Source organism: Microcaecilia unicolor, chromosome 3, assembly GCF_901765095.1.
Source record: "Microcaecilia unicolor chromosome 3, aMicUni1.1, whole genome shotgun sequence".
NCBI classification, from domain to species: Eukaryota; Metazoa; Chordata; class Amphibia; order Gymnophiona; family Siphonopidae; genus Microcaecilia; species Microcaecilia unicolor.
In genome coordinates this window covers 357770246-357794847 of record NC_044033.1, presented here as the reverse complement: position 1 = coordinate 357794847, position 24602 = coordinate 357770246, and the positions used below count along the sequence as shown (strand labels likewise).

Genomic DNA, 24602 nt, shown 5'->3' with positions numbered 1-24602 from the left:
GGCATTGTCTAGGAGCAGCTATCAAAATATCATCCACATATATTTATTTAGATTTTGCTCACACCTTTTTCAGTAGTAGCTCAGGGTGAGTTACATTCAGGTACTCTGGATATTTCTCTGTCCCAGGAGGGTTCACAATCTAAGTTTGTACCTGAGGCAATGAAGGGTTAAGTGACTTGCCCAAGATCAGAAGGAGCAGCTGCGGGATTTGAACCGGCCACCTCTGGATTGCAAGGCCAGTGCTCTAACCACTAGGCCACTCCTCCACTCCACTGAAACTTGTACCTCAGGGACCAACGATCCCAATATCGACTTAAGGTCTAGGTTCAGTCAAGATGGCGGGGAAACTGTAGCTGATAGTACAAAGGAAGTTAGAGAGAACGCCGCCACCATCTTGGCTGCATAATCATATTTTAGCACGATGAGCGGTGGCTGTTATTAGGTGAGGTTTCAATAAGTTATTTTTATACTTATAATTCAAAATGGATGGTATGTTGATATCCAGGGGTCATCCTTGAGAAAGTTTTTAAGCGAAATATGTGCCATGTTGGAGTAAAAAGTGCCCCTGAGCTGACTATGATTTGAAATTCAACTTGAAAAGATGAGTATTAAATAGCTGATTAATCTTACCAAACGAACTCAAGTATTTAACATAAAATAAAAAGTTTAGGAAGGAGGAGATAGGCTTTGAACAATGAAGATACGAGTATTTAAGCCACTGTGTAAAACCTGAATAACACACATTCTACTGAGGTTCATAAATTAGTATAACTGAATACTTAGGATTTGGACAAAAGACTATATGCTACCCACTTGATTTATATTATAAAATCAGGGCTTTTTTTGAGGGGGTACTCAGTACCGGCACCTTTTCCATTGTCTGCTAAAATTGACCCATGGACTCCAAGTTTTAATGAAAAAGCTCTGGCTCTACACACCAATTCTGCCTTGTCAGAGATTCTGTGACTGGTTGCAGGGGGCCTGGCTGTTGTGGGGTGGGTACCTCAGTGATCACCCTAACCCTGAAGGGTGGCCTAGCATTTGAGTACCGGCTCCTTTTTTTGCTAGAAAAAATGCAGTGTATAAAATACACATGTACATATTTACACCACATTCGGAGGTGTAAAATTTGTATAAATTTGTTAATGGAGCTGGTTTTGGGTGCCAATTTGTATAAAGACAGAAAGGCACATAAATTACTCTTATAAAACACCAGTCTCTGGAACACCTCTTTTTCTTCCCTAGATGAAAAAGGTTTGCACAGTGTAAAAACAGGCATGTAGAGGAACCAATTTTTCAAAACTGAGAATGCTAAATTTAAAGACAAATTACCCCAAACACGAATACAATAAATTAGTTTGCTTAATATTGGTGGTACTCAAAAACTCACTGAACACATGCAGACAAGTACTTTAACGGAATCATTTTTAAAGCACTTAGACTTACAAAGTTCCTTAGGTTACTACAGAACTTTGTAAGTATAAGCACTTTGAAAATACACCTCTAAACCACTCAACAGGGGATCCCATCTCAACTCAAACAACCTTACTGGTTCTCTTTCACTTGCAGAAACATGCATAGAAAATAAAAAAAAAAATTGCAGATAGATTAAAGCTAGATTAGTGTGTATTCAGAGTCTGGGCATTCTGGCTTCCAACTTCTGGAGCAGCCAGGGCAACCAATCCCATCAACAAGCCATTAAGCGGCTTCTCTGGGAATTCTGGTACTATCCTATAAGTTAATGATTCTTCCTGAATGCTTGTAAAAAAAACCCAGCAATAATAGCAACTTTAGACAGGAACCGAACAAAACTGCAGGATGACAGCAGAAGAGAACTCCAAAAAAAAAAAAGAGCATGGTACTAAAGGAGCTGGTCTTTCCACCTTGGGCCCACTCTCAATCACCCCGAAAGGCAGGTGCACCAACTGGATCAGAGTGCCTGCAGCCAGCATTCTTCTCTATATGAAGCATCATCTTGTATGGAGCGCTCTTCATGGAACCACAGCGACAACTCCTCAATTCCTTGTGCTTGCGTTTCTCATTGAAGTCAGACTTGAAACGAGGGCTGAAAAGGAACCACCACCAAACCTGACTACAGTTGACAAGCAACCCACACAGTCTCTCCACGAATGCTGGGGGCAGCTAGTTAAAAATAACAGCAACCTAAAGGAACTGGAAATTAAGGCAGAGTAGAAAAGCCCTGGCAGCACGTCTCTATGGCAACCAACTTTTCCGCTCTCAACTCTGACCCCTCCAGTCTCTGTCCTTGCTGACATTATGCATTCCCCAAACCAATCCAATGTAGGGTAGGCTTTGGTGTCCTAGGTATTTGTAGAACTCATCCAATGGGGAACATGCCAGGGGCAGGAAAAGTAGAAGACAAGCTTTAGGCACAGGATGAGATAAATTCTTGAACCAACTTGGTAGAGATTTTGTGTGTGGCAGCAGCGGCAGGTAGCAACAACCCAAAAACAAGCTACCCACGAGTTCAGAAAAAAAAAAAAAAAAAGCGCAAACTCACAGGAAATAAGCGAGGTTGGCAATACTGCTTGAAAGTGGCCTTATAGATGGTGGCCTGACACCTAGTGGTAGGTACTACTGCAAGACGCAGCTGCCATTTTCAACCCAGTGCCCACAGAGGCAAGAGTGACTAGGAAATCACTCCTCTCTCGGATTCCTTAGATCACCAGGAATAAATTGAGGTAAGCCTAGAAATAAATGTATTTTTGGAGGGATGAGGGGGGAGAAGAAACCTAAGATTCATGGACCAGAATTGTAACATAGTAAATGACGGCAGATAAAGACCGGAACAGTCCATCCAGTCTGCCCAACAAGATTTATATGTATACCAGAGTTTGATTTGTCCCTGCCTTTCTCAGGGCACAGACTGTAAAAGTCTGCCCAGAACTGTTCCTGCACTAAAAGTTCTAAAGCTAACGTCGAAGCCCCTTAAAATTTACACTCCAGCCCTTCCATATCTATTCAGTCACGATCAGGGCACAGACCATAGAAGTCCGCCCTGCACCGGTTTTATTCTCCAAATACCGACGTCGCCACCCAATCTCCGCTAAGATTCCATAGATCCATGCCTCCTAAACAGGATTCCTTTGTGTTTATCCCATGCATGTTTGAATTCCATTACCGTTTCATCTCCACCACCTCCCGCAGGAGGGCATTCCACGTATCTACCACCCTCTCCGTGAAAATATACTTCCTGACATTACTCCTGAGTCTGCCCCCCTTCAATCTCAATTCACGTCCTCTAGTTCTACCACCTATTGTATATTTTAACTGCCACTTTAAGACTTGCTCTCCAGGACCCACTGGGCCACACGTTAGCATCTGACGCTCCTGGGGGTGTAGAGTAACACAATATGAAAGGCTGATCGCAATTTGTGTTCTTTCTTTACGACAGAAGTCGCTAACTTGCATTACTTCATTACCGCAGGTCAATGACTCCCACGGTAAACTAAGCTGTGGTAAATTAGAGATTTTACCACAGCTTAAGTCCCCCCCGTAATGTAATTGGTTTTATAGATTTGTATACTTCAACCTTGGGACCTTTTTTCTTTTTGTCTTAATGCAATCATCCTGGGTTTAATTGTTTCCCCGCTTTTCTATTTGGTGTAACTTTACCTTATATATAATGGATAATACTATCATTTTTCTTCACTTTCAGTTAGTATTTTGGCAAATGAAATTAGTTTCCGCATTACAAGGTTCATGTAGTGCTAGCGCCTGTCTCAGCTGGGCCAGGCAGCAAAAAGTGACAGACGGACTCCTCTGCAGGAAGTCCAGAGACTGCGAAGGAGGAACCTAAAATAGCAAATAAGCATAAACAAAACTGCCAAGCACCGTATCAGGCACAATTGCAGATAGACAGGAAAGAATCAACACAGTTCAAGAGGCTTATAACTTCTACAGAAACATTCTATTGAATGCAAGGTTTGGAACGGAACTGCACAAATGCCAGAAAGGCTTTTTTATATTTCATAACCTCCATGGAGTTTTTGCTTGTTCTGGAGAATAAGAATGGATTTTGAACTTTTTTAGTTAAGTATACTCGGGGGGGGGGGGGGGGTTATATCCTGCTGTTATAGGAGTCTTTCAAACTGTTGAAAAACAATGGGCTAAACTAGATAGAGCTATAAAAAGGCATAAGGCCTTTATGTAAGGAAAATGAGATCAACAGGAAAAGGAAACAGATATAGTTCTGCAAAGAGATGGCTGAAAAATTAAAGGCAGAAAAGTTAAAGGATCTCTAAAAGAGGAACACGATAACAAATATCTGTTAAAACAAGGATATGAAGGAGGAGGAAGTGACGTCACGGTGCCGAATGGCTGCCTGAACTGAGAGCTCCAGCACCCTCCTATCTTTAAAGGCTTTATTCGCCATCTTCCAGATAAATTTCGCCCTTATTTGAAGAAGCAGAGGCGAAGGTAAGACTCGAAGCTACCATGAGTAAGAGTGCGTCGCAATCCCGTAAAGACCCAGAGCGCCATGCAGCAAAGCAAACTAGCAAAGGCCCGCAGCGCCACGTGTCTTCTGCTCCTCTCTCGCACTTGGATTCGGCGGCATCTCAAGGTCGGAGTTGCACCCTGTTGCTGCGACACGAGTGTTACCGAGAGAGCTAGCTAAATCTCTCCAAACTATAAGAGAGGAGATTAAATCCTCTAAGAATGAAATACTTGAGAAGATGGAGATTTTAAGCACTGACCTGAAGGCGTTGGGTGGCCGCATAGAGGATGTAGAGGACCGAATGGAGGAGCAAGCTGTGCAATTCACTGATCTAGCCTCAAAGGTGGATTTGGTTTCTTCTCAATACTCTGATCTCCAATTTAAAGTTGATGATCTGGAGAATCACGGTAGAAGGTGCAACCTTCGTTTCTGTCGCATTCCCAAGTGCGGGGAGGCAGAGGATGTCCCAACAGTTGTTCGGGTCCTATGTGCAAAGCTGCTGGACACAGATCCGTCTGAGGCGCCAAATTGAGATTGATAGAGCACATCGGGCTTTTGGAAAACCACTGGACAATAGACCACGAGATCACTGCTAAATTTGCTTTCTCAGCTACATGAGAGCGTTTGCTAAAAAAGGCCCGTCAAATGCCATATGTGGATTACAATGACGCTAAAATTCAGATTTTCCAGGATTTATCAGCCTTTATGCTGTCCCAAAGGTGCCTCATGAAGCCGGCTCTGGAAGTTCTAACCAAGGGGAAGATTTCCTACAGATGGGCTTTTCCGTTTACCCTGCTTTTCACTCTAGAGGGGAAAATGCATCGTATCCGCCATCTTTCGGAGGCATGGTAGGCTTTGCACAAGGCAGGACTGTCCAAGCCACCTGTCCCTCCAGTGGAAATAGCCACCTCTACAAAGGATCATTTCCAAAAATGGAAGCGGGTTGCACCTAAGTCGAGGATTTCCTCACATAATGTTTGACTCTGATGGGACTGCCTAACGATTTGCGCTTACTCATGTGTATGTTCTAATAAGGGTTGAACTGCTATTATTAATAGCTGCTTTTAGATAATACATGAAGGTATGAAAGTTAGGGGGGGGGTTGGGTAGGCTGGTTGGGTGCTGTGATATCTTTTCCTTTCGGTTTTTTTACCCATCCTGGTCTCCCTTGAGGCCATAGTTTGGTGTGTGATGGGATGAGGGGTTGAGTGGTGGTGGGTGTTGATGGGGGGGGGGGGTCTGACGAAGAGTGTGAGTGGTGGGTGGGCTGCCTGCAAGTGGGTAGAGTGTCAGTGTGGAGTTGTGTGAAAGAGGTTGGGGGGGGGGGGGGGGGGGGGGGTTGTTCTCCCTTCTCCTAACAACATGTTCTGGTCTGCTTGGTTTCAATGTTATACCAGAGTTAACAGCCTGTATATCGAAGTTTAAATGAGCGTGGATCTAAAGTTCTTGACATACAATGTTAAGGGTCTGAACTCTCCTCAAAAGCTATTTCAGGAATTACTGTTCCATAAACCTCATGTTGTACTTCTACAGGAGACTCATTTAAAGAGGGAACACGAAAAATATTTGAGTCATCATTGCCCACGTCTATTGCGCTTCTGCTGCTGATGCATCAAAGCAGGGGCGTAGCTGCTATGAGGCCACAGGGGTCTGGGCCCCCATAAATTTGGCCCTGGACCCCCCTACCGATGCCCCTCTCACCCCCCCCCCCCGGCAACCCGCCGTCGCCGTCTGTACCTTTGCTGGTGAGGGACCCCAACTCCCGCCAGCTGAAGTCTTCTTCCTGCGTTTGGTTTCTTCTGAGTCTGACGCCCTGCTGCACGTACAACGTGCAGGACGTCAGGCTCACAGAATCAGAACGAAGCCTTGCAATCTGTAGGCCTCGTTCAGTTTCTGTGAGTCTGACGTCCTGACGTACGTGCAGCAGGACGTCTGACTCAGAAGAAACCAAATGTAAGAAGACGACTTCAGCTAGCGGGGGTTGGGTCCCCCGCCAGCAAAGGTACAGACGGCGACAGATGGCGGGCGGGTCAGGGGGGGTGTCAAACTTGTTGGAGGTGGTGCTGGCGGCGGGGGGGGGGGGGCGCTAAAATGTGCCTCCTCACCTTGGCTCTCGCCCCCCCCCCCCCCCCGCTGAAGTCCAGATACGCCCCAGAGAAATGGGGGCTTGCAATCTTGCTTCACTTTTTCTTGCAGATTCAGGTATTGAAAACCAGGCGTGACCCTGCTGGTAGATTTTTGCTTTTACATGTATTATTGAATAATTTAGCTTTTGCCCAACGAATCTCAGGGGGAATTTTTTGTCGGGCTTGGCAAAGTTGTCCAATCTGATCCCTATGGTAAACTGCTATTAGGAGGCAACTAACGCATCTTTTGACCCAGCCTTGGATAGGTCTGGTGCAGTGTCGGGAATCGATGTTACAAACTCTAAAGCGCTGGTTGACCTAGCCCGAGTTTTAGCCATGTGCGATGTATGGCGACTACATCATCCAAAGGAACGGGACTATTCCTTATATTCCCATTCTCATGATTCTTACTCCCGTATTGACCATTTGCTATTTGATATCTCTTTGATTCAGGGGTGTTGCCTCTCAGGTATTGGCCCCTATTACTATTTCAGACCATTCTCCGACCTGGGTTCAGCTTTCATCCTTTTGTGAGGAAGACAAGGATAGTAGGTGGACTTTAAACGTCTCCTTGCTGAAGGAGGATAAGATTTTAGGCAACTATCAAACACTCTTGAGAGAATACCTCGACATTAATTTGAACTCGGGTCCTTCTCTGGGGATTGTTTGGGGTGCCTTAAAAGGCTGTAATGAGGGTTTTTTTTCTTAAAACAGGCAAGCACTCGGGCTCAGGCCAGGTGAAAGGAAGTTGCAGACTGCATCTCACAATTGTCTCATTTGGAGGATCTTCATAAGTCTTCTCACTCGATCTCTATTCTGAGGCAGATCCAAGCTCTCCGGTTAAGATTAGATAATATTTACTCGGACCAATTGCACTTTATCCAGGGCCAACAACAGCAACTTCAGTACTTCAATCATAATAAGCCCGGTCGTTCACTGGCCCTTAAATCGAGGCAGCAGATCATACTATTCTTTGGATTGGAGACGGTAAGAATACAATGCTAAGTCTTCTTTGATTCGTCAGCGTTTCCAGTCCTTCTACCAGTCTTTATATTTGGCTGATTCTATGATTCACCCGGATGCTATTGGGGCCTTTTTATCATCCCAGAACCTTCCTTCTTTGACAGAGGAGCAACGCTGTCTGTTAGACCCAAGTGGATGAAGTTGTTAAAGTTATTAAGGATCTGCCCACTGGGAAGGCACCTGGCTTGGATGGCTTACCAAATGACTTTTATAGGACTTTTAGGGGGGACCTTGCTCCCCTCTTGGTCGAGATTCTTAATGGAGTCCGGGAAGGGGAGGTTTTACCTCCCTCTATGATGGAAGCCTGGATAGTAGTGATTCCGAAGCCAGGCAAAGACAAGATGGACTGTGCCTCCTATCATCCTAACTCCATTCTTAATTCTGATGTTAAAATTATAGCTAAGGTCCTAGCGAATTGACTAGCGAAAGTTCTTCCTGATCTAATCCATCCTGATCAAGTTGGGTTCGTTCCCCAAAGACAAGCTAAAGATAATGTTCGCCGAATGGTTAACTTGCGGCAGTTAGCTACAAAGTCAAAAAAAAAACCAAAAACTTGTGTCTTCTGGGATTAGATGCCGAGAAGGCATTTGACCGTGTTCATTGGCCTTTCGTGATCAGTGTTATGGAGTGATTGGGATTTGGGTTGGGATTGGACTCAAGCTCTTTACAACTCTTCTAGAGTGTGTGAGGCAATTAATGGTGGCAATTCTCCTACGTTCCCTTTGTCTAGGGGGACACACCAAGGATGTCCTCTCTCACCAATGCTATTTGCCTTGGTTATGGAACCCCTTGCTATTGTTATTCGCTCTAATCTTAATATCTCGGGCATTATGGTAGGTGGTCAGGAATACAAGTTGGCAATGTTTGCTTATGATATCTTGCTTTCCTTAACCAAACCGTTATTCTCCATGCCTAACTTAATTAAGCTTTTAGGGGGCTATTCCTCCGTTTTGGGATTCAACCTCAATATGACTAAATCGGAAGCTATGACTATTGGTATCTCTAGTCCGATTTTACAATCTACAACAAGCCTTCCCTTTTCGGTGGGTAACCTGAGGTATCAAGTACTTGGGGATTCTTCTTACCCAGAACTTTTCTGATTTATTTTCGGCTAATTACCCTCCCCTCTTGCGGGAACTATACAAAGATCTGGAGGCTTGGGGTTCCATTGAGTTATCATGGTTTGGACAGATTGCTACTCTGAAAAGGAATGTGTTGCCACGTTTGATGTATCTCTTCCAGGTTCTCCCTCTTCGTTTGTCTCGTAACTTTCTCTTAGATCTCCAAGATCGCCGCCTTCACTTCATTTGGTCTAATAAACAGCCAGGTCTCTCTAGAACATTGCTGTATCGGGATCAGAAAAAGGGCGGTTTGGGTGTTCCGAACGTGTATTGGTATTACAAAGCTGCTCAGGCTTGGGCTGCTATTGAATGGTTTCACGCGAGCCCCCAGAAGCAGTGGATTGGGTTGGAGCAGGACTCAGTAGGCTCGTGCCCTTTGCGTTCCTCAATGTGGCTTCCTTGGAGATATCGTTCACTGGGTAGGGATGTTTGTCCTTTGATTTTGACAACTTTTTACTATTGGGATAGTTTATTTGCCAAGCTTGATTTGGTCCTTTCCAAACTTACACCAGTAACAAATAACCCCCTTGTCTTGAACCAGGGCCTTTCTCGAATTGGTTTTCTGCGTGTCTAGAGACCTGGGGTCAATTTTTTGATGAAGAAGCCTTTATTCCACTCAATACTTTAGCTGAAACATATGCAATTTCTCCTAAGGATATTTTTGCCTATACTCAAGTGAAACATTTTCTTTCTGCTGTTAAAATAAAAGCCAAGGTAATTCAAGAGGACTCCTTTTTGGAAGATTTGTGTGAGGACTGTAAAGGAATGAGGGGTCTTATCACCTGCTTATAAACTTATAAGCGTAGGCAGGTGCAGCCTCCCGTTGAGCATCAATTACGCTGGCATCGGGAACTGGGCTTGACATTGGGTGATGATTGCAATTTTATGGAATACGCTTTATCGAGGATTTCTATTTCTGTTCCTTTTAAAGAAAATGCTGTAAAAGTTTTATACAGGTAGTATTTGACTCCAGCGCGCCTTCATCACAAGTTTCCGAAGGCATCCCCATTGTGTTGGAGGGAATGTGGGCAGAAGGGTACTATGGGTCATCTCTGGTGATCTTGCGTTAAGGCTCTATGCCTATAAAGTGGTCACCTGAATTTTTTCTTTTTCCTAAAAAAACCTCCTGTACTTACTACATCCCAGTCCTTATTGGTTCGCCATGCTATGTCAGCCGCTAGGGTCACTCTGGCCGCTCACTGGAAGTCTCCCCAGGTTCCTTCTTTGGTAAAATGGTTAAATAAGCTGTGGTACACATTTGTGAAACGGAGAGGCTTTGGGTCATATGTCGCAAAACTCTGTCCAAGTGGGAAGCTATTTGGGAACCCTTTGTGTCACATTGTTCGTGTTGAGAGTCTGTGGTTGGAAGGAGGGGGGAGGTATCATGTAAAAACTTGTTACAAATCTTAGGAGTACTTTGTAAGCAAACTCTCTAGTTTTGAGAGATTAATACACTGTTTATTTGTTTCTGCTGTTCATTTCAAATTGCACGGTTTTTTACCTGCATTGTATTTGCCTATATAATAAAGACTTCTACAAATTAAAAAAAAAAAAAAAAAAAAAAAAGGATATGAAGAAAGCACAAGTGGAAGAAAAGATGGCTAAACAAAGTCAGGTGACAAGACTTTGCAGATATGACAGGGAAATGAGAAAAGGTAGAGATGAACTATAAGACTGAAAGGTGCCAAGAAATAAGGTGTACTTCTATTCAGTGTTCTTGATGAAAACCCCACAGATTGAAGCTATGGCAGATGACTAAGGTGGGAAATAAATAGTAATGATGCTATTCGTAATTCCACCATAATGCATGAGAAGTATACAGCAGATTTTAAGGCGAATACAATGAAAGAAGTTGGGTGTATTGGGGGGGGGGGGGTATAGAAGGGTAAGTCAAGAGGATTTAATGGCAGGTTTTTTTTTCCAGAAAACAGAAGTGTCCACAACAGAATGGGAGGTGACCGCTCTAAGCACAGATCCATACAGAAAAATATCTGTGCATGAACTGGAATGCTGTTCTGCACATAAATATCAGGTTTCGCAAAAATATTATGTTCAACAAATTGTTGAGTTTGATATTTATGTTTAGAATAACATTCCAGTACATGTGCAGGTGTGTGCTTGTTTTGCTCAGACTACTCCTAGGAGAATTCTGCACAACCATGCAGTACAGAATTCCCCACCCCCAGAGAACATGCAGAATTCTGCAAAACAGCCATCACCGGGGGTCTGTCCCTCTCCCCCGCCCACGCAGACTTCGGGTCACTTTTTCCTCCTCTGCCAGCTTAGGCCAGACTTTAGGTGAACCGCGGGACTATAGTGGTCTAAGAAGGATAGGAATCATCTTAAGGAAACTAAACCTAACTGGTTTATATTATTCCGTTTTGCTGTATCAAATGGTTAACTTGTAATATATTTTGAAAATAGGGGTAAGCAATGATTAAAAATTTTAATTGCGATCAACGGTGCGATTGAAAGTTTTAATCGCGCTTAATCATGGTATGCATTTTGGGCATTTCTCTCGCCCTTTCCTACTAGCTCAATCATCCCTCTCTCTCGCCCTCTATTTCTTTCTCTCATGTCCTCCTCCCCAGTCTTCACCCAGTTTCTCTCATGCCCCCCTCACCAGTCTTCATACCCAAATTCTCTCATGGCTCCACCTCCGCAGACCTGCCCCCCCCCCCCTCTGCAGGTACTTGAGCCGCACTGTGCAGGAAGTTCAGGAAGTCTCGCAGCACTTGAAACCACAAGACTTCCCAACTTCCTGAACGGCAGTGGTCAGCTCAAGTACCTGCAGAGCTCAGCCGTGCAGGGGAAGAAAAAAGACTTTTGAGGCAGTGCCAAGGAAGGAGAGAAAATCCAGAGCAAGAGCCCTGCAGTTGAGGTAAACCTGGGGAGAGGGGGGTGGGTCTGCATTAAAAAAAAAAACAAAAAAAAACAGCGTTAAAAAGCTATTAATGCTTTAAACTGCCCACCCCTATGTAAAAGTATATAAATAAATGATTTTAAAAAAATTAAAAAGAATGAACTGAACATTCAGCTTTAGTGTTTTTTAAACTGTCACAATGAACCTTCTTTTAAATCAAAGATCCTTACCAGTGAGAAAAAGGACTACTGAATACAGGATGTTCTGTATACAGCAATAGGAATGTAGAAAAGCCAACATTCAGAACATTTGTCCTGGTAACTTCTGGAGTTAGCCAGAAAAAAATGTTGGTTTTAAAACACAGACCCCCCACCACCACCACCCCTTCCCCAGCCAAGCATTTTGGGTGTTCTGGAGCCATAGATTGATTTAACTGGATAGCACTGGAAATCAGCAAAAGTTTAGCCATAAAGGATGGTTACACTGATCAAGCCAGAGAGTTATAAATCAAATAGATGTCCCAGGACATCATTCAGTGATATTCAATAGAACGTTAACCAGATAACCAGTTAACAGCGGTCCACCCCAGGTGCATGCTGCAGGGGTGTGGGGGGGGGGGGGGGTGAAGGGAGCAGCCACACAGCTGTCGGCTCCCCTCTCATGTTACTTCTTGTTCTGAGGCAGAGGGAGCAGGACAAGCGCGGAGCCAACAGCCGTGCAACTGATCTCAGCACCCCAGGAGGTAAGAACAATGCACCTGGTGTGTGTGTGTTTCAAGGTGATGCACTGTGGGGGGTGGACGACGCTGCGGGGCGCAGTGGCGATCCGTTCCGGGTGGCAGCTGACCAAGGAACAACACTGCCAGTTAACACTGCCATGGATTGAGTAACTCCGTATTGGCCTCAAAATTCCTATCCAGGCATCCTAAGCCAGTCCTGTGAGGTTGATAACGTACAACAACACAACCACTTCACCAAAAAAGTGGGGTTGCTTGTAGTCCACAATTCAGAGTGCTCCACTTACCTCTTGTACCAAGCCGATGAATCTCCTCAACCAAAAGCTTAACTTCATGGTCGACATTCATTTTTGCTTTCTAAAACAGCAAAACAACAACAACAACCCATTAAAACTTTCAGAACTACAAATACATGCTCAAACTCGTGGGCAGAATCACTGTCAACCTATGGTTCTTTTAAACAAAGCAAAAGTAAAATAAAAATAAACCTGTTCCGGGGCAGAGGGAGCACGGAACGAGCGGCGCCGACAGGCACGTGGCACCCCCCCAGTGGCGTGCACCCGGGGCGGACCACACCCACCGCCCCCCCCTAGGAACGCCACTGACCATCTGTACTAACTGCAGCACTTTAGCATATAGCTTACAGTAAGGTGTAGAATAACACCCTAGGACTTACGTGCGTATGTGTGCATTATATGCGCATAAGACAAGTGTTTGTGTATTTGATAACAAGTGTGCACAAATGGTGCCTAACTTTAGATGCTCTGCTGAAGAATTAGGGGGTATATGATTTATTTAAGGTTAACTAGATATAAATCGCTGTGGGAACTGGAAATAGAGCTTGGGTTCCCTCAAACAAAAAGGTGCTGCTACCCCTGGGGAGGGGATGGTAGAGAGAAGGGGAAGGATAGATGAGGGAGGTTGGGAGGAGGGAAGAGAGGAGATGGGGGGAGGGTAAACACACACAGAGCCACAATGGCAAGTGCTCCTGCTATGACCCCTTTTGTTCTACTCATTGCCCGAGGATCAGATGCCACTCAATCTCAAGCATGTCCCACCCTTAGTGAAGACAGTGCCATCTACAAAACAGGAACCTAACCTTAGCTAATATAGCAACCCCCTTCACTCAAACACAACCAATTTCAGCAGAGAGGATATGAGAAACCACAGACGCAGGCAAGACACCAGTTAAGAATAATTCTCTGATGTGTAGAAACCAGTCTTATATTTTATGTAGACTTCCAAAATCATGCTCATATGTTGCTGAAGTTATTTTTTTTTGAATGTATATAGTTACACTTCGTGTTCAGTATCTAAGAGTTCAATAAAGTCTTTCCTGAAACCAGGCAACACATTAGTACAGTGGGTGACCATGGGAGAAGACAGGAAATAGAAGGGCAAAATCCCCCCCCCCCCCCCCCCACCAGCAATTTTGCAATTTTCTCACTTCCTGGTTAATAAATGAACTGTATTACTTTGTAAAGCAGAACCAGTTTACGGAAAAAAAAAATACAAAAATACCCCTGCAGTTCCTCCTCCTTGCTTTAAATGACAGTTGAACTCAAGCCTGTCGAAATGTTTGTTTTCTACAAGGAGGAGACCATCCTGCATTAAAAGCAAAATATGGTGTTCACACACAAATGCACTCAAAGAGGGCAATTCTATAAACTCAGTGCCAATATTTATGCATTCCTTGCACGAATAAATATATATAATTAAGTACTAGCAGGCAGGCACACAAGTGTACACTTATCTGTGAAACTGTCAGTAGAGTGCTCAAACTAAGGCTGCCAACTGGATCCAGATTAGCAGAACAGGGTTGATCCAGTCCTGGCTTTACCCTGTTGCATGCAGGGCCTTGTAGTCTTGCTTTTCTTAAGGAATGTTGTAATGGGGAAATCAGAACCACAAGTCCCTGCATGCAACAGGGTAAACCCAGGACTGGATCAACCCTGTCCTACAAATCTGGATCCAGTTGGCAGCATTAACCTAAGCACTATTTGGCAACAGCGTACCCAGCTCACATGGCACATAAATGCAAGGTGGCGTATACATCAGCAGAGCATGTGTTAGGCACCAACTTACATGCATTACTTACACACATCCCTACTGCATTTACAGCAGGTCTATGGCTAGTGTAATTGGGCACACAGATGTTAGTTGTGCCAATAGCAGGTTACCCTAGTATTCTATACTGGAATGATAGGATAGGCTCCAACCACACGCACTCGGGCACTGAATGGAGGCACCCAGTTGTAGAATTTTCCCCCTAGCACAGTTTATTACACTGGCCCCTATCTTTAGCATGGTGGTTTTCTTCCAATCAGTGGCGTAGCTACGTGGGGCCACGGCCCCCGTAGATTTGGCCCTGGACCTCCCTGCCAACGACCCTCTCGACCCCCCTCCCGCCGCCAACCTGCCGTCGCCGTCCTTTGCTGGCGGGGGACCCCAGCCGAGGTCCTCTTCTTCCGGCGCAAGGCTTCGTTCTGTTTCTGAGTCTGACGTCCTGCAAGTACAACGTGCAGGACATCAGATTCAAACAGAACGAAGCCTTGTGCCGGAAGAAGAGGACCTCGGCTGGCGGGGGGGCTGGGGTCCCCCGCCAGCAAAGGTAGGTGACGGCGGGTAGGCGGCGGGAGGGGTCGAGAGGGTCGTCGGCAGTGGGGGGTGTCAAAGTTGTTGTTGGTGGTGGTGGCGGGTCGGCAATGGCAGGGGGGGGGGGGGGCTAAAATGTGCCCCCTCACCTCGGGCTCTGGACCTTCCTCCCGCCGAAGTCTGGCTACGCCCCTGCTTCCAATCTAGTCTTACTCCTGATATGGGAAGATTTTATCATGTTGAAAAACCAGCAGTAAACCCACAACACTGAAGGGTAGCATGGAGGGTATGCAGAACACATGCAAAAGGCCGAATCTGAAATTTTTCCTGATGTAAAAAAAAACACACACACACAACAATACTAAACTTTTGGTGTTTGTTTTTTTTTTTGGGGGGGGGGGGGTGTTTTTGTTTTTTTAATACTCCCTCTATAGCACTAAATCTTTACTCCAGCTCAGGGTTGGGGTAAAGATTCTAGTGCAGAAGCAAAAGGGTCCTCTATAATAAAGAGGCACTTCACCTCAGATGACCTTGTTCAGCAAGATCCCTAGAGGCCTAGTGGGAATGGGTGTTGGTCACCCTCCTCACCCCTACACCCCCCAACTTGGGTAAGGAGGCAAGGGCAATGCCCACTCGCTCCTATATCTGGTCTGTCACCCTTGATGGTGAGTTCTGACCCCCAACATGAGAACCACTCACATTTTGGCAGGCTGACCCCTAGCGGTGATTTGCAAAATACTGATAAGGATCAGGTGCTGCCATTTTTCAAGATGATGTCACAAGAAAGAGGTCACAGACAGACACTCACCCAGGACCAGGTAAGTATTATTGATCCATGGGCGATGCTGCAGCATCAGGGGTTATCTGGTTGAGGCTCTCCCTGTGTCAGGGTGCCCAGGACAGGAGGAAATATTTTTTGTCTCCTTTTGGGGAGAAAGGTTAAGAGCCTCTGCCTGATGCAGGAATAGCGTACGTTACAGCAGCTGTGTACGGAAAAATTATGTTCTTGGTAATTTTCTTTCCTTTAAATCAATTCAAAGAGTTACTCTGCCAGTTCAAGGCTGTTTTCATTTATGCAGTTCTGTTGCACATTAAGTAACCAGTTGCACCAGCAGTTAGTCATCATCTCCCAGCGCTGAGTAATCTATACTGCATTTTTTAGAATCTGTGACAGTTTGCAAGACCCCTGACATAGGCGGCTTTACTGAAACAGACCGTGCCACGTCTGTTCAATAAATCTTGAGTTGATGCCACTATTCTTGAAGGCTCCTTGTGCTTTTGCTTTCTGCTTCTGTGTGAGTGTACTTCGGTTTCCCTCTCCTGTGCTGCCTGCCTTTCCTTTAATCATACCAGACTAGTCCATACTAATGGGTTGTGTCCAGGGGTGTATCTGACCTTCAGTGGTAGGGGGGGCCAGAGCAGAGGTGAGGGGGCACATTTTAGCCCTCCCCCCGGCGCCGCCCACCCCCAGCCATCATCATCGACTCTACCCCCCCCCCCCCCCCCCGCTGTCGCCTACCTGGGCTGGCGGGGACCCCATCCCCCACCAGTCAAAGTCTTCTTCCTTCCAGGTTTCTGAGTCTGACGTCCTGCACATTGTATGTGCAGGACGTCAGACTCAGAAACCTGAAAGGAAGGAAGGAAGACGACTTTGGCTGGCGGGGGACGGGGTCCCCGCCAGCCCAGGTAGGCGACGGCGGGTGAGCGGGCGGGCGGGGGAAAAATCGATGGTAGGGGGGTCCAGGGCCAAATCTACAGGGGCCCTGGCCCCTGTGGCCCCATAGCAGCAACGCCCCTGGTTGTGTCCATTCACCAGCAGAAAGAGGCAGAGAAAATAGTTTCAAGTAATTCGCCCTTTAAGAGTATCATGTAGCCTGGAATGTTCAGTATTTCAAACAGCCAAGCAATGGTGCTTTGAACTTCTAGAAGAAAAACACAGGAACAGTCAGACATGGAAGCCATATGTGAGCAGATGCCAGAAATTCCATAGCTCCTGCTTGACCAAGGGCCCATCTTACCATCGAGGAAGTATGGTGCGAGGCGATGTGCCATGTGGCACTTCTCCTTTGGACTTACAGATATTCTTCCTCAAGTTCAGGGGTGAGACTCGATATCCTACCGGAAACATAAGCCATACAGAGCTGGAACTGCAAGATGGCATGGAGAGAGAAAGAAGATAGATCCTGACATGACACCACTGCAGTGGCTCCAACCGAACTCTATCACTCAGTAGTAGAAATCTTGAAGGATTCAAATCACAGAAAGAAACCAGACAGGGAGGGCATCTGGACTGGTCAGGTATAATTAAAGAAAAGAAAAATTATCAGGTAAGAACATAATTTTTTTCTTCCTTGTCATCTACACCAGACCAGTCTATACTAATGGGATGTAGCAAAGCAGTCTCCCAATTAGGGCAGGAGAAACTGAACCACCATCAAGAAGGTTGAAACTATCGTCCAAAAAAATACTATCATAGCAAGATAGAGTAAAAGAGAATAACCTAACGTCGAGGGAAACAAGGCAACCATAAACTCCCAATAGCCTATAACAGAAAGGCTGGGAGTCCAACGAAGGTATGGTGCACCCTACCCAGAAAGAACATATCAGAAGGTTTTGCAAAAACGCATCCGCCATGATATAGTCAGAGGCACAATTAACAATGCCAGTTCCCTGGGGCCCAGGAGCTCAGGAATGGCAAGGCATAGAGAGCACCAGACATGTGTAGAAGAGCAAGAATGTGTTACTCCCAACCATGATAGAGATGAACTCAGCAGAGGGAAGAAATTGCACCCTCTTGGTCAAGAGGGAGCCCAACCTACTTTAAGAAGAGAGAGGCATAAACTACCCCTCGAGAACCCCAGAAGAGTACTGAGCCAGATGCTGAGACAGGCAATTGGCATGGGACACCTGCTATGGAGAGAAAGAAAGGGTGCTTTTTACAGCCAAAGAGAATAGTCCAGCATCCCTAAAACATAAGCAGGTGCTCCCACGAATGAAGCAGGAACTCTCCTCGGAAGACACAGGGTCCTTTTCCACGAACAAAAGCAGGTGAAAAAGTAATCTCAGCTATCTCCTGCAGTCCCAAGCCTGAGAAGGAAGGAAGGAAGGAAGTGTCTCTAGAAAAGACAGAGTAGCAGCTAGAAATTGGCATGGTGCTCTACCTCTAATGGAGGAAGGGGCTCCAGCCCTGGAGACAGCTCAAACACTGTGCAGAGAGAGAACCAAATTCAAAAACCCTGAAAGAGACTTGGCCAGCAACCACTGTGGGATGTTCAAGATTCCAGGTGCAGAATTGAACAAGGAAGAATGTGCTCGCCAACATCCATAGTCCATCTGGAGAGATGTAACTCTACTAGGTAGAACTGTAACCACCGAAGTAGCTTACCCTGGAAAAAAAAAAGAGCAAGACTGCCAGTGAAAAAGAGAAAACTGAGCACAAAAGGTAGAGATGGAACTGTAGCGCATATGCTGAAATGAAGGCATGCCCAACATGAGGGGGGACAAGCCAAGTCCACTACACAGAGATGAAGCCACATCCTATATGCCAACATGCCAGACCCCACAGGCTGTGAAGTAACCTTGAATAAGTCAGATGGGGCATGCTCAATTCCCAAAAGATGGAGTGGTGCCTCACATGCAGCGCTGGAGCCTTGTGCAAGAAGCCGCTATGGAGCCATGCTCCAAAGGCAATGAAGGAACCACACTCAACTTGCAGAGATGGCGCTGCAGTCACCATATAGAGGTGAAGCTGTAGTCAACAAGCGGCAATGGTGCCACGCTCCACGTGTAGTGATGTTGCCATGCTCCAGAAGCGGGGACGGTGGTGCCGTGCCCACATAGTTAGATATGGAGCTACTCTCGATAGGCATAGTGTGTTCCAAACACACAGGTGGAGCCGCGCCCAACATGACGAGATAGCTCTGTGCCCAAAACACGTAGAGGAGTGGCGCAGACAAGCAGAGAAAGGACTGCATACACATGCGGATATGGAGCTGCACTCAGCAGGCAGACGTGGGGCAGTACTCCACAGGGAGTGATGGAGCTGTGCTCAACCCACAGAGAGGGGAGCTGCAATCTAACTGTGCTCAACCCACAGAGATAGCCCTGTTTCCCAAAACATGTAGAGAACGAGTCGCGCAGACAAGCAGAGATGGAGCTGAACTCAGCAGGCAGACATGGGGCAGTACTCCGCAAGGGGAGATGGAGCTGCAGTCCAACTGACAGATAGGGAGCAGCATTCCACAGAGAGAGAATGGGTAGCGAGCAACATGCAGAAAGGAACTGTACTGAATCTGCAAAGATGAAGCTATGCTCAACCTGCAGATGTGAAGGGGAAGCCAACATGCCGAGACTGAGCCAAGCTCAACAGGCTAAGATAGAGAAGCAGGCCCAAAGCCGAGAGGGAGCTGTGACAAACACACCAGGAGGGAATTGAGTTCAGAGCCGTGGTCACACACACAGAGCTAAGACTGTGCTCAGTACACCGAGATGGAGATGTGCTCCAGACACATAGCTAAGGGAGTGCTAAACCTGACCTGATGAAGAGGCAGACTCTCCCACAACAAGCAGCACTGGAACTGCATACTAGAGAGAGAGAGCCAGCACCATTGCAGACATAAATGCTGCAAGTGGAAAGATGGAGGAGCACCCACGAAGTAAAGATGAAAACATGCCCCCAAAGGTATAGATGAAGCAATGCTCCACATACCAAAAAGAAGTCTTGGAGCCCAAATAAAGGGAAGAAGCGCCCTCCAAAGAAGATGACAAAATGAAACAGGGGGAAAGGCTAATGGAGCAGCGCCTCACAAAAAGCGCTAGAGTAGTGCCCACCATGCAGTGAAGGAGCTACCTTCATAAACATCCAGGAAGCCACGATGCATAGGCAAATGGAACTTTGCCCCAAAGTCAGAATAGGAGCTGCGCTCCAGTAGATGAAACCGTGCCCACCAGCAGAGGCTGGAATTCTGAAAAGACTGAGGCCCCGGTCCCCACGATTCCTGAGAAGGAGGGAAGGCAATGCTAGAACGAGGAGCAGGGGCACCAAAGAGCGCCACCTGCTGTTAGTGATCTGTAACATGTCGTTAAAATCATCTGTAGCACCTGAAGATTGGAGGGTGGCTAATGTGACGCCGATTAAAAAGGGCTCCAGGAGTGATCTGGGACAGAGTCAGCATGGATTCAGCCAAGGGAGGTCTTGCCTCGCCATTTTGCTTCATTTCTTCGAAGGTGTGAATAAACATGTCGATAAAGGTGAGCCACTTGATGCAATGTATCTAGATTTTCAGAAAGCTTTTGATAAAGCTCCTCATGAGAGACTCCTGAGAAAATTAAGGAGTCATGGGATAGGAGGCAATGTCCTTCTGTGGGTTAAGAATTGGTTATTGGATAGAAAACGGGTAGGGTTAAATGGTCATTTTTCTCAACAGAGGAGGGTGAGTAGTGGAGTCTGTACTGGGACCGGTGCTATTTAACATTTACAAATGATCTGGAAATCAGAACGAGTGAGGTGATTAAATTTGCAGATAAAACCGAAACTATTCAAAGTTGTTAAAATGCATGCGATTGTGAAAAATTGCAGGAAGACCTTAGGAAACTAGAAAACTGGGCATCCAAATGACAGATGAAATTTAATGTAGACAAATGCAAAGTGATGCACATTGGGATGAGTAATCTGAATCATAGTTATCTGATGCTAGGGTCCACTTTAGGAGTCAGCACTCAAGAAAAAGATCTAGGTGTCATTGTAGACAATATGCTGAAATCTTCTGCCCAGTGTGTGGCAGCGGCCAAAACGGCAAACAGGATGCTAAGATTTATTAGGAGAGGGATGAAAAATAAGAAAAAAATATATAATGCCTGTGTTCAATTGAGATATTGTGTTTAATTTTGGTCACTGTATTTCAAAAAAAAGATATAGCGGAATTAGAAAAGGTTCGAAGAAGATTGACCAAAATGATAGAGGGGATGGAACTCCTCTCATATGAGAAAAGGCTAAAGAGGTTAGGGATCTTCAGCTTGGAAAAGACACAGCTGAGGGGGGATATGATTGAGGTCTACAAAATCCTGAGTGATGTGGAGAGGGTGGAGGTGATTTGTCACTCATTCAAAAAAGTATAAAGACCAGGAGACACTCTGGAACTCATTGCCAGAGGATGTGGTAACAGTAGTTAGTATATAAGTTTAAAAAAAAAAAAAAAGAGGTTTGGACAAAGTCTGTTATTGAGATGTACATGGGGGAAGTCATTGCTTGCCCTGGGACTGGTAGAATGGGGCTACTAATTGGGTTTCTGCCAGATACTTGTGATCTGGATTGGCCACACTGTTGGAAGCAGGATACTGGGCTAGATGGACCATTCATCTGACCCAGCATGGCTATTCTTATGTTCTTATGAGAGGCAGGTACCAGGCACAGTGACTCTGGCACCTAGAACAAGCCAAGTTCTCAAAACCAGCAGGGTACAAGAAGGACCCCATGAGCTTATACCGCCTCTCCTAAAGAATACCCAGCAGATGCTAAGATGGAGACCCACATTCAGCAGGGCTGGGACACCCAAACTAGAACCCCATCGGGAAAAGAAAGGAGGCAATGCCGCAGACCACATGAGAAGAACCGTACAGTATAGTGCTACTGCAGCAAAAATGGCACACCATGACCGACACTAGCACATGGAAGGCAGGGAAGGCTACCAATTGACCAAATCCTGGAGCTAGGAAGTCAAAGGTCGCTGACCTGAATAGCCAGGATGAGCCATGGTTACGGGCTGGACCCTCCAATCCAACCCGAAGTTCTGGCTCCCTTAATGGCTGCGGAGCACTTGACAGCAACTGATCCCTTAAATCCAATCTGCTAGGGTTGGCTCTGCAGGTACCCTTTTTCTTTCTTCTCTATGGGTCGCTTGGTGGGGGCTTATAGATTTCTCAAACCTTAGGCAACCAAGGACAGCCTTCCCTCTCAAAGCTTCTCTATTTATTTACTTTTAAACCCCTATTGGGGCCTCTAGTTACTCCCCCCCAGCAACTCTCTGCCAGGGGCTCACTCTTATCAAAAAAATCTCCTCGGTAACCCACGGTACTTTTTGCATGCCATTAGTTTCCTGCGTCAGGAATAAAAGTTTTTTTCAGCGCATTCATTTGAACACTATGCACTGAAGCTCAGCACACTGCTCAAATGCACAGTTTATTACATAGAAAAATGAAGGCAGGGGAGGAAGTGACGTCAGCGCTGTCGAATGGCTGCCTAACAAGAGAGCTCTGAAGAGCCAGAAGTAAAAGGAGCCTCCAATTCCCCGAAAACGCGGCGAAAATCCCCACCAAGCAGGAATCTAAACACCAGAAGTAATGGCAGCTCGGAAGAAACTAGCTAAATTCAAATACGCCGCCGAAAACCCTGGAATAGGGAAAAGCGCGGGCGCGAAAGTAGCGTCGCGAAATTTCAAAATGGCGGACGGAGTTTCCGAATCTGACCCGGAGCACGAGGAAATGGTAGACGAAAACTCGGAAACAGATAAAATGGATGTTTCACGCTGGTTCCAAGAGCTTAAAGCGGAAATGGTGAATACAAGAAAAGGGATACAAGCGGCAATAGGAGAGCTGCGGGAGGAATTGAGAGATATGGGGAAACGAGTGGCGGAGACTGAGGAGAGAGTGGACGGTGCAGAGGAGGAGATAAAAGAACTGCAGCAAGCAATAAAAAAAGAAAATCAATGCAGAGAAGCCATGGAAATGCAACTAGAAGACCTGGAAAACAGGTCTAGACGATGCAATCTGAGATTCAAAGGGGTACCAGAGGTAGAGTCATACAAAGACGCATCCAAAATAATAAGAGCAATCTGTGCAGCTATTATGGATCTGGAGAGTGAAAGCGAGGACTCAACCAATCCGGACAAATATAGAATTGACAGAGCTCACCGGACATTAGGGCCACAGAGGGCTGAGGGGCCTAGAGATATAATAGCATGCTTCCATGACTATAACACCAAAGAGGCAGTGTGGCGCAAGGCTCGGGCCATGAAAGAGATTACATGGGAAAATAATAAAATACAAATCTTCCAGGATTTGGCGAAAAAAACCCTGCAAGCACGGAGAGAACTTAAGGATATCACAATGTATTTGCAAAAAGCAGGACTGAGATACCGGTGGCTGTACCCAAGAGGAATTCTGGTAACAGTGGGCACCAAGTCGAGGCGAATCCAGACGGTGGAAGGCGCATGGAAAAGCCTGAGAGACATGGGCTGCACGGACATTCCACAAGATAAAGAAGGAGAACAAAGACGACAACAAAGACAACAGACCCCGGAAAATCAAAGATGGCAGAAAATTGGAAGAGAGAAGAAAAACAGATCCCCGGACAAAGCCAGATTTGAGGGAGAAATAAGAGGAAAAGACTGAGAAATTAACCAGAGGTCAACTAAATGGAACTGTGGTAATATACTCTGTGAGAACTATGGTGCTGGTTAATTGTTGCAATATGCTTGGTGTGGGGGAATAGGGAAATGTAAATGGGGGAGGGGGAGGGAACTGATGATGTAAATATGTGGGGGCAGCCGTCTGGCACAGATGCACTTCCTCCAGGGTAGCACTGGCCAGAAGTGTCCAGGGCCAAAAACAGGAGCCCACTGGGGGGGCAGGGAAAAGAGGGGGGGAGGGAAGGGAAAGGGGAGGGAGGGGAATAAAAGTAGGATCTTGGAACGTTAACGGTTTGAATAATCCCGGGAAAAGAAGCATAGTTCTTAAAGAACTGAAAAGATTAAAATGGGATGTGATAATGCTTCAGGAAACACATATACAAAGACGAGATGAGCACTTGATTAGCTATAAAACACTGGGGCAGGGAACTAAGCTGGCGGATCCCAAGGGAGGGAAGACGGGAGGATTGGCAATTTACATTAATGAACAGTTAAGATTTGTACAAGAAGATATATACAAAGGGGAAGATGGGAGAAGCTTAGCAATTAAAGGAAGGGTAGGAAATCACTTGATCACATTTATCAATGTATATGCACCAAATGAGGGACAGGGAACTTTTTTCACAAAACTAGGCTTAGGCCTAAGTAAATTTGTAAGGGGACAGATAATTATGGGAGGGGACTACAACATGACTGCCTCTAGACTGGACCATTCACAGGGGAAAGGAGGAGGACCGAGAACACATAGGGGGAAATTTCTTAAATTAATGAAGGATTTAGATCTGGTAGATATATGGAGGATGCAACACCCAGGTCAAAAAACATATTCTTTTTATTCTCATGCCCAAAAATCATACTCAAGGATAGATGCGATTTGGGGGAGCAGATCAATATGGGGGGACATGAAAGACTCAGACATAGAAAATATACAGACATCAGACCACGCACCAGTATGGGTACTGGTGGGGAAAATAGAGATAGAGAGAAAGGAAACGATGTGGAGACTAAATGAATCCCTGATAGCTGCGGAGAAAGATTGTCAAGACATACGAATGAGGATAATAGAATACCTCCAAAACAATGACAGGGGAGATGTATCGGAAGGTACCTTATGGGATGCTCTAAAAGCTGTAATTAGAGGGCATCTGATAGCAAAAGGCACCTACAAAAAAAAAAAAAGAGAAGCAACAGAACTGACAATTAGGCAAAAATTAACACAATTAGAATCACAACACCAACTACAGGGAGATGCAAAAACGCTCAGAGACCTAATA

At 45.7% G+C, this 24602-nt stretch overlaps 1 protein-coding gene across 2 annotated transcripts in view; it reads right to left on the bottom strand.

Moving 5' to 3' along the window:
- Positions 1-24602, bottom strand: part of ABRACL (ABRA C-terminal like) — a 41361-nt gene that overhangs the window by 5737 nt on the left and 11022 nt on the right. For both annotated transcript variants that reach the window (XM_030198534.1, XM_030198535.1), the window contains one exon: positions 12616-12685. In XM_030198534.1, coding sequence (XP_030054394.1) covers positions 12616-12676 — 61 coding nt within the window. In that variant the 5' untranslated portion in view covers positions 12677-12685. The remainder of the gene's footprint in view (positions 1-12615; positions 12686-24602) is intronic.